General features: G+C 40.5%; 1 protein-coding gene across 2 annotated transcripts; it reads right to left on the bottom strand.

The window, feature by feature from the left end:
- Positions 1 to 519: 519 nt before the first annotated feature.
- vsx2 (visual system homeobox 2) lies at positions 520 to 9,484 on the bottom strand. Of its 2 annotated transcripts, none has more exons than XM_077539929.1 (5): positions 8,734 to 9,484; positions 8,509 to 8,593; positions 8,075 to 8,198; positions 4,012 to 4,192; positions 520 to 1,875 (listed from the first exon to the last, which is right to left on the bottom strand). In XM_077539929.1, exons 1-5 carry the CDS (start codon positions 9,182 to 9,184, stop codon positions 1,505 to 1,507), a joined length of 1,212 nt encoding a protein of 403 aa, XP_077396055.1. In that variant the 5' UTR covers positions 9,185 to 9,484; the 3' UTR covers positions 520 to 1,504. The 2 variants fall into 2 exon arrangements, with proteins under 2 accessions (XP_077396055.1, XP_077396056.1); XM_077539930.1 differs by having other exon boundaries at positions 520 to 1,812; positions 8,734 to 9,483.
- Positions 9,485 to 11,000: the final 1,516 nt, after the last annotated feature.

Below are 11,000 nucleotides of genomic sequence, written 5' to 3'. Positions count from 1 at the left end.
GACGTATTTATACGTTTTGGGGAGCTAATGAGTTAAAATGGCTGTAAACCCACTTTCTTGAAAGGCCCATAATCTGAGTGCAAGTGGCCTTCAAGTAGCTTGATACAAGATATTTGAACGCTCGGAAGCCGTGCGAAGTCAAGTTGTCATCCTTTGGATGTAGATAAGAGGACAGATGAGCGGCTTAAGTGTTGGCTGTTAAAGTGATTTCAAATCAGACATTCTCTGCTTGTGGCTGCTTTCGCTCTCGTTGCACAGCCCCTCCCCCCTCCCCTCCAATTTCATCTGAAATTGAAGGCTCTCAACTGCGACGGATTATAGGAGCTAACCCAGGCATGCAACAGGGGGGTGGGGGCTGGTGGGGCCGTGCTAATGAGGCGAGCCAACAGAGCATCAACAAGTAGCTTCTGTACTGAAGAGGTGATTTGCACTGTCAGACCACTTGAGCCGGAAGAAGAGTTCCACGACGGACACCAGAAAGTTACATTTAATAATAAAAGATGATTTCTTCTTGATGTTTTGTGAGTGATACATTTTTTTTTTTAAGTGAAACACAAATTGTCCCATGAAATACATCAGTTATATACAGCAGTGGTTCTCAAAATGGGGTCCGGGGACCCCAGGGGGTCCGTGAGCTGTAAATGGGGGGTCCACAAAATAATTTGATTTTTGTTTTTCCTACATATGGGGGCTGTTGTGCCAATAAAATGAACAAACAGTTCATTATCTATTATTCCTGCCTAACTCATCTTTTAGCCAATTAATGTCAAATTGTCAAATGTCAAATCTGACAATTCTCAAAAAGTCTTTGGCAAAAATCAGCAGTATTGACTCAGTGATTACCTTCAACTGGGATTTTTTGTTGTCATGCAAAAAAACAAAAAAAAACTATGTGAAAACGATTCTATCCATAATATTGTGTTTCTCTAAGTTGGAATTACATTTGCAGGTCGTGTTTTTGGAAAAACAGTCACAGGAGCAATCAGAAAGGTTGTTAAATATAGATTACGACAACAACAAAGATGGCAGCACTGCGTGTGCTTGCCGAGTCACTAATGTAAACAGTCCATTTTAGCTAGTTACAAAGGATAAATACTACATTTAATTCAGGTAATAATTTTGCTTGAAACGCTGAAATGATTTTCAAAAAAAAATCCCAATGGCACATGTAGATATATTTCAATGGTGTCTTGATTAAGATGTTTTTTTTTTTTTTTAAACATTGTCAGGGGTCCCTGGACCCAAAAAGTTTGAGAACTCCTGACATACAGCAAAACACAGAACAACAATTACATTCCTCCTCTTCTTAGAGGACCTGACAGGATGATTTGCATTGGAAATGTCACCAATCAGGAAGTAAAATGCGAAATGTTTGGAAGTCGACCCCCCCAAAAAGTGCAGTTGCATCTTCTGCGTAGCAGTGAATCGTCCTCATGAGAGTCCATATGAAGGCTGCCATAGAAGAGCCGATGAGAGGTGAGCGCCCCACATTGAGTGTTCAGTTTTAAGGGCTGTCCGCCTCCTTGGCGGGACTCCGAGGAGCGCCGGTCTTCTGCTCGTCCTCGTCCAGTCTCTCGTGACAAACCGTCCCGAGCACTTTGGCGCTGTGCTCCTGTGCTTTGGCCCTGAGGGCAGCGATGCTGTTCTCTCTCAGTTCCTCTTTAGAAATGGCTGACTCGCCCTTCGACCTCCTCTCCTCCGCCTCAGACTCGTCGGCCCTCTGAGAGCCGGGCCGCGATGGCGGCGGCTCGTCGCACTTGGCGGCCGCCGGCTGAGGGGGCGCCGGGGTCTCCATGGACTTTTTGTGCATCCCTGCAAAGAGTTGCGGGCATTCAGATTTAGAATAGCGTCTGTTGATTGGTAAGCCATCTTGAACTGAAAACAGTAAGCAAAGAAGGGTTGCGGTTTAGTACAGAATGTTGCAAAAGACAACAGCAGTGAGGAACAAGCTAGAGGGTGAACATATTTAATGGAATGGAGAATGTGGAATGTTTTGCTGGAAACATACAGGATGGTGTGGAAGGCTTGCAATTAGTGATAGATATCGCTGAATTAAACCAGTGCGGAAAAGTTTGCAGCAAAAACTGGAATGTTAAAATTTCAGGATTAAAATTCATCAATCCATCCGGACCTGGTGCTTTTTATTTATTTATTTTTTAATTGGTTGTTGTATAGCTTCTCTTGTGATGTTAATTTCTTTTGTCATCTTACTAGACTTGACTTGAATTGACTTGTTTTCGGGCCTTTTTGAACAGTGCTCTGTTCCCACTTCCAAAAACATCCTCCTTAGCCTTACTGAGTTGTCTGAGTTTGCCAGTCGAGCATAACTAGTCACTGTTGAATTAGCAGAATGCTTTTGTGGGGACACAAATGTCCTCACAAAAAAATAAGGACGTTACAGTGTCTATACTGTTTGTCCAAAGACACTCCAGTCCAAACATTCCTGTCGTGCCGTTTTAGCGAAGCAGAGAGCGGCAGAATGTGCAAAGTCTAGTTATGAGGAGGAGATGCTCGTCCATTTTGTTGGGCAGGGTGCATACTGCAGGTTTGCGAGATGAATCAGTAGGAACGAAGTTCAAAATCCTCGCTGTAGAATCTTGCCTGACCTTCGGCGTGGTTCACCCTCCGCCTTCGGCATTGCCTCCATGCTCCATATAGAGTTCCGCCGCTCCTCCGGTAAGTGTCTCGAAAACCTTTGTGGATTTGTGAATGTTGTGAAAAAAGCTCAAGTGTAGACTCTCTGATGCATAGCAAGTCTTCTTTCTTGTAAGTGAGCATGTAGCGTGTCAAAAATGAATAAAAATGACAAAAACAAAGACAAAGCCCATAGCACCCTAGCCACCAATCACATTGGCATGATTTTCATACTAATGAGACTGAGAAGAAACTAGATAAGTAGTAGATATGTTAGATTAGGGCTCTTAATGATTAGATATGTCACTTGAGCTAGACCAGGGGTGTCAAACTCATATTAGCTCAGGGGCCACATGGAGGAAAATATATTCGCAAGTGGGCCGGATCGGTAAAATTGTAAAATAATTTTTAAAACATTGCCGTCAATTACATGCAGATTTTCGCTATTTGTGGGCCAGCCCTAAATTGTGGGGCGCATCTGTACAAATATTGTCCTAAATTTTTTTTGCATAAACCTGTATATTGTTCACTGATTGTGTGCCGGGTGCCGTTAATGAAGTTATAAGGACGTTAATCCTTGTCATATGTGTAGTTGAATGTGTCTTATTCAGCATGTTTGTGTTTGATTCATGTTTTTATTTTTTAAACAAACTAACTTTAAATTGTGTTTAAAATAACGACATTCAGAGCAATTCCATGTACAAGATGCATTGCTCAACTAAGACTTACTTGTGTGATTATGAATTTATAAGCTTTGATTGTGGCCGGCTGATTAATTGGGCCAACAGTCTTTTTTTTTTTTTTTTTTTTTTTTGAACTTTACAAAACCATCTCGCGGGCCGGATTAAACCCCATTGCGGGCCTGATCCGGCCCCCGGGCCTTATGTTTGACACCCCTGAGCTAGACCGTTGTGTTGCTGTGACCTGTTCTGGTTTGGCGCCTTTCTATCCATCTGCATTCTGGCACACTTATCCAAACAAAACCAGTTAGACTTAGACTTAGACTTGACCATCAGGTCACACATTTTCACATGGGCTAGGTTGAGCCGGCCCCCGTGGGGGTGGACGGCCAAGGTAGTATAAGAGCAGTGACCATTTTGACTAAGGCAGGCCTTCTTCCACATTCAGCAGATAAGGCTCCACAGCTGTGTACTCGATCTTTCTGGCATCCAGTAAATAGTTCAACTGGGAATATGCAGTCTCCTGGTTATTATTTGTATAGCGGACATTCAAAATAAAAAAATAAATCGATAAACGGGGAAAAAGTTCCCATCTGAACTTTATAACAGGAAGACAGACAGGAAGGAGGTAAACATAGCTCGGATGGCTGACCACACACGGATGAGGAAGAGGATGACGCGGAAGAAAGCGACCCACCTAGCAACCAGGGGGCACAGGACTCCATGATGCCGTCCTTCGCTGACTTGAGGATGGACTCCGGCAGAGGGATGGAATGCCGGACCATGGCCCCGTAGAGGCCGTACTCGGCCATGACGGTGCTGCGACCCCAGCACTTCTCTCTCTTCCTCCACTTGGCTCTGCGGTTCTGAAACCACACCTGGAACAGCACAACACGTTCCTTACTGTGCTTGTCATTTGCAACTGCACTCCGTTATACTGACAGCTGTTTATAGTGGATAGAATAAAATCTCAAGTCGAGTTCAGAACTTCCTAAGTTTTAGGAACGCAAGTTCTAAAATCGCCAACTTACGTCTGACTCAAGTTAAGTCATGTGACTCAAGTCTCACAACTCCAGTAGATGATAAAGTGTGTTCAATATGGCAGTGGTAAGTACATTCTCAATCATTATGGAAGCAGCAATGTGGAACTCATTAACAATGATGGACCTGTTAAAAGTTGTACAAACTGGAGATGGACATAATGACCAATTAGTCCATTAACTGATCAGTTCCATTATGCGAGATGAATTGTTGATTGATCACGTCTTGAAGCAATTGAGGCAAAATGGAGCACACTACTTGGCTGGAAACAGCAAAGGTGCTGCTGATTCGGATGAAGATCATTTTTCTGAATGCAACATTGATATGGAAAAAGGAGTTTTGAACATTTACTGTGCAAGTTTCACCTACCCCTTAACTCATTTGCTCCCAATAACGTGTAAATACGTTTTTTAATGTTGTAAGTGTCCCAAAGACGTATTTATGCGTTTTTAGTTTTTTTTATGCTAGAGCATACAGAAGGCTTTGATGCAGCCTCTCAACTGCAAAGAAGGTTGCAGAAATGTTAGTTATTACACAAACGGCCAGCAGGTGGCAGCAGAGCAAATGAGATCAACCAGGGCCATCTAGAAAAAAACCTAAATTACTTGGAATTTTAAATAGATTTGTGAAAACTGATGAAACTTAGCTCTCTTCTAATGCTAATCGCTGCAAAACGGAAACAGAATCATACTTTTTTTTTCCTGATGAAAGAAGAGACTTTAATATTTCTTTTGGTCGGTTCCATGTTTTTATAGCAATAGAACACAATATTCTGTGGGCCTTGCAAAATCAGTCAAAATCCAGTAAAACAGCCGGGAGCAAACGGGACTGCGAAATGTGAAAATGGCGGCGAGTGAATGAGTTAATTGTAATTCCACTCTCAAATGGAAAATTAATGATAAAGAGTTTGCCCAAACCAGTCAAATTAGCACAGAGATCAAATAAAGCAAGAATGTTCTCACATTTCTCAACAACACTAAAGATGGTTATACATTAACTTTTTCAAGTGTGTCTTTAATGTAAATTAATTTAGTTGGACGGCGGTCTTGTCTAGTTGTTTTCTTTAGATGTGACACCAGATAACTTTTTTTTTTTTGCCCTAGTAGAATAAAGTGTAATTGCACATCCCCTACAGTAGGTGTCAGTGGTGCTCTCATTGTCAGAAGAATAGTTACATCAATTTATAGACAAATGATACTAATTATAGTTGCAGCGGTGAGTTGAAAAACATTTTTCTTCCTCTTTCTTTGGCAAAAGAAAATGTAGAAAAAAAACGGGTACTTTTGTACTGATATTGGGACTTTAATGTGTTTTTTTAATCACATTTTTGATATATTGTTAAACAGTAATACATGAATAATATCATATGGGAAAAAAACAAAACAGCCATCTCTGGAACTACCTTATGTCTCTAATTTTGTTTACATGAAGCCACTGTGCCTGAGGAAAAACAACAAATATGAGGCTGTTGTTTTTATTTTTATTGAAATAGTTTCATCAATATTTCCACTTATACCAGTCTATCAACTCTGCATTTCTAGAGTGAGATAATTTTTATGCTATTTTACTGCAGTTTCGATATTGCCCCAAGACCATTTAAAGACCAACAGATGTGTTTTTTTTGCAGGAACCTGTTCAAATTTGGCAAGTACGTCAAGCTCTGAATACATTCTCCATTGGCCAATAAAAACACATAATACAGGACATGATTTGGACTGTTTCACCGTTTCAAGTATCAAGATCCATCTTAAATCTGACTCCATTTTAGTCGACACAGGTCAATTTTAACTTGAATCAGCTCCAATGAACACAAATTTTGTCGCACCTGCACATGACATTTTAAAAATTATTTTTTAAAGAATGACATTCACATTTGTGTTGTTTCTATTGACGTCAACTGTCCTCGTGGTACGTTGGTGACATTTTTCTTTAGAGGCGTGGCAACATTTTTCTTCTATGTGCCTGTTGTGGCAACACAATACGTGAAGATGACGTCAAACGTAAAAGCGAGCAGCTACCCTGGGGCACACCGCCATCTGATTGAAAAATAAGTTAATTTCAGGCCCGATCGATGGCGGCCAGGCGGGCAAATATCACGGGAAATTAAACTAGCGGGACTCGAGGGGGGAGCAACACTATTGACCTGCGCTAATAAATTCAATGTAGTTATTTCATTTGAGCTCTCCCCTCGCTCGCCACGCAGCCCCCAGCCGGTCTCATTTAACTAATTACGCTCAATGAGCAAAAATTGGGTGTTAATTTTTTATTTAGCGGAGGAGCCAGATCGGTCCTTTTTTTTTTAAATTTATTTATTAATCTACTTGCATGTGTTATTATTTATTGGGAGATGTTGCGGGGCGCTTAATGAGAAACGAGATTAAAAGGCGGTGCTCGTGCAGGCAGATGGATGTTGCAGGGGTCACGCCGCAATCTTCTCCCGCCTTGATCGCCTGATTAGGTCGTTAGTGTCTGCTTCCACACAACAAATTGTTTCACTTTTCCGAGTGAGCCTGATGAGAAACGATGTGTCGTGCCTGGGCCGGTGGAAGGCATCACTCAGCCCTCGAGAGATGAGCGAGCGACAAGCGGGAACGCGCATGGGCAAATGTCGCAATCTAAAAAAAAAAACGTGTGACGTATATAGGCCATAATATTAGGTACACTTCGTGAAAGAAATGTTTTGATTGTTTTGCCATGTTTGGTATTGTGCTTGACGTGTGCTCCTCTTTTAATTGCCAAAATTAGAAACACTTGATGCTGATACGTAATAATAAAACATCAAAACCGGAAAATGATTGCAACATAATCCAAAAATGTCGTGCAAATATTCTAGTTCTTAATAACGTGTTGTGTGACCTTCATTACACTTCATGCAATTATTTTCACAAAAAAAAGAGGCTTTTTCTTAAAAGAATCACATTAATTAGCACAATTTAGTAAATAACAGGCTCTACGCTATTTTTCTGTATACTTACAAGTTCACTAAAATATAAACAAACAAACGCAGCAGTAAGGCTGCAACTAACAATTAGTTTAACACGCAATTAACCTATCAATTATTTTGTTGACTAATCAATGAACAAAAAAAAACTAAAAAACGTTTTAGTTTTAATCTAACAGAAAAACACATTATTTCAATTATTATTTCAAATTGCCAGTGCAGAAAATGCGTAAAAAAATTATGATTCAGTTATTTTAGTGCAACATGTCATAAAATGGACCCGAAAAAAAGTGTATCATTGTATTCCATGTATTTGCAATTGAGCCAACACAAGGATAATTAGTTTCATGGAGAAATATCTGAGAATTCTGACTGTTGAGAGGTTGAAATTGTTGAGGATTTTGACAATTTTAAATTAAACAAGGTTTCTAAACAATTGGTTATCAAAAACAATTCTTGATTAATTTGCTAATTAGTTGTCGATTAATCAAAGCACAATATATAAATACACGTTGCTATGGGGTATATAGCCAAAAAGCATATGACTTGAATTCAAAATAACCTTCGTCAAGCAACAGGTGTCTGGAATTCATAATCCAGCAAAAATATATGTAAAATTAGCTCAAAATATAGGCTAATATATAATTTAAAAAAAATACAAGTTTATTTGATACAAAGTCAGTGCAAAAAATATAGTGGGAAAATATTAAATGTGAAACTGGTAAGATTCAAAATTATGATGGTAGCATTCTGTATGAGATATGTTGGTGAGTCTGACCTGTATTCTGTCTTCAGGTAATTCTGTCTTCATGGCCAACATCTCTCGTGCGTACACATCTGGATAATGGGCCTCGTTGAAGGCCTTCTCCAGCTCCTCCAGCTGGTACGACGTGAATATGGTCCTGTTTGGACGAGTCAAGAAAAATACACCCACCATCAATTCAGGCACAAATACACTCCGATTTTTGCTAAAAAAAAAATAAAATAAAAAAATAAAATAAAATAAAAATAAAAATCCTAATCATATAAGAATTACAGACAAATCTTATTGTTTACTATAAATTACGTTTTTAATTAAAATTATTGGGTCTTTAAAGCACACGGTGCAATATGACATATAGAACAAAATTAAAAATGTTGCACCATGTCAGAAACTGTCTTTGACTTCTTTTGTCTTTTTACATGATTTAAAAAAAACTGGTCATCACTGACCTGTGACGTCTTTTCTTGCGTTTCTTGCTTTGAGCTATTGAAGACTTTGACATCTTTCTTTCACTGGAAGACAAATCCTCAGAATCTGGACCCGGAAAATGACAATATATTAGATCGCACATTTAATTTTGCTTCAACGTGGGGAAAAAAAGAAAAATAAATGTATTACATCCATGAAACAAAATAGCACTATGATTTCCAGCATTTATCAAAATAGAGGCTGACCGGAGCTTGCAGACTGCCCGGCGTCCATACAGATGCGCCCCGCAGATGTGTTGTCGTGCGGCTGCAGGTGAACATCCTGCGGGTCCAGCACGCCCTCCAAAAACGCAGGCTGGCGGTAAAACGCGGGAATCCCAGCGGGGCCGATTAATCCCATGCCCACACCCACGCCGGCGTGGCCGAGCACCGACCTGGCCGCGATGAGATGCGCCCCTGCCGGCAAAGAGCTCAGCGGGCTCCGGGGGGCCGCGGACGGCTCCTTGTTGAGCCCCAGGATCTCCTGGATGCCGAAGCCCGTGCACCTGCTGGGCGGGTGGATGACGGTGGTCTTGGCGGGCTGCTGCTGGTTGTGGTTGTTGATGCTGCTGTTGCCTCCATTTGCACCCAGAGGAGCTCTTCTCGTCTCCGCGGGGTTCAAAGTTGCCGACAACACGGCGCCTTGTTTGCCCGTCATGGTGGCTTTTTTTTTTTTTTTTTTAGTTGATGTAACAGGCTGCTCCCCAGTGCATGGTCCTGTGTGCACAAGTGCATGCGGGGGTTTCTTTACAAAATGGTCCCTTTATCCAACAGGTCCATCCCGACGAGAGGCAGGGCCCAGCAGCCAATCAGCAGCGAGGATTCAGGATTCCTGTGGATCAGCATGGATGCATTTCGACAGACGCCCTTCCTCATCACTCATTAAATCTTAGGACTGGAAACACACAAATTGTACGATTGGAAAGTAAATATCCTTTTAAATTAGGTAGGCCTACATATGTATAACCATGATCACATTGTTAATGGGGGGTGGGGGGGGGGGGGGGATCCTTAATCCTCGCTATGTTTTTCTGCAACTCATCGACACATAATTCATCTGCTCAAATAATCAAAGGCCCTCCACACAAAAAAAAAAAACGACAGGTGGACTGACGACGTGGATCCAGCGAGTTCTTTGTGCTTGTTTGCTGCATGCGTGGGCCCCGCATCACGTGGTAATCCCACAGCAGCAGATTAAAGAGCAGGAAGCTCTCCGTGGACAGAAGAGATGATGATGATGATGATGATGATGATGAGACACGTGCAGGCTGAGTGGGGAGAAAACAGAATTGAAAATGGCCAAGTCACATCACGCAATAATAATAATAATAATAGGCCGACTCACCTTTCACATATATTTTCGTTTATTCACCGAGAAATCGCATGAAAATGTCAAAATGTTGCTCAGTTGAGAAAGGATAATAAAAGGTTTTGCCATCTAAATTTGGCCTATCAAATTTATTTTTTTTCCCTCCCACCAGGGGGTGGGGGGGCGATCCCCGAAATATTTGACTATGTTGCATAATATGTATAACGAAACCTGTTGGCTCATCGCACCATGGACATAAAATTGGTGGAAAAATTGATAATGCATCTGCCTCACTGCAGTCCTTTGTGTCCCGGGTCAAAAATGATTTTTTTTTTCTTACCAATTGTTTCGACCGAACAGAAATATATATATTTTTTAAATTAAAATAAACACAAAACGTAGCCTATCAAACATATTTGTTAACTAATGGAAAAAAATGGAATATGGACAAATTTGGGGGGGGGCTTTTTTTTAATGTTTTATTTTTTCCCTTAAAAAAATAAAAATAAAAAATAAATAAAAAAAGAAAGCAACACACAGGCTACAATTATTGACTGATCATTGCATTCATTTAATGAGATATCATATTCGTGCAGGTGTCCCGGCTCCAAAAATATTATTCAATGTTTTTGTTTTAATTGGGGGGAAGCCGGAAGGTCGACATTTTTTTCCCCCAACAAACAGGAGCACAAAAAAAATACAAAAATAAAAAAAATTGCTTATTATTTTGATTTTTTTTTTTTTGCCCTTTCGGATTTTGATTAAAACTGAAACTGAGCAAAAATATTTTGCACATCTACTACTGCTAGTAATCTATTGTGGCTGTGATAACATACAGGCGATACATAAATATAGCTATTATCTTCAAATGCACTGTGTAATCACTTTCTGAAGTAAAACATGCCTCCTAATGTGGTTCGACTCACTTGGCAGTGACGGGACACGTCAATGCTTTGTTGGAAAAGCAATCCTGTCGCGAATTAACAGCGCATTTAAATGCATGGCACAGTATTTATTTACTATAATACTGACCTTAGGTGCTCCAGTCAGTTGGCATCCTTTGCATACATTACCATATCATCTTGAGCATATACACCTGATAAAGTGCAATATTGACTTATAGAGTCATCGCTGCGTGCGCATCCACTGATCCGCTAACAAAGTC

Source organism: Festucalex cinctus, chromosome 12 (genome assembly GCF_051991245.1).
Source record: "Festucalex cinctus isolate MCC-2025b chromosome 12, RoL_Fcin_1.0, whole genome shotgun sequence".
Lineage (NCBI taxonomy): Eukaryota > Metazoa > Chordata > Actinopteri > Syngnathiformes > Syngnathidae > Festucalex > Festucalex cinctus.
This window is presented reverse-complemented; position numbering and strand designations above follow the sequence as displayed.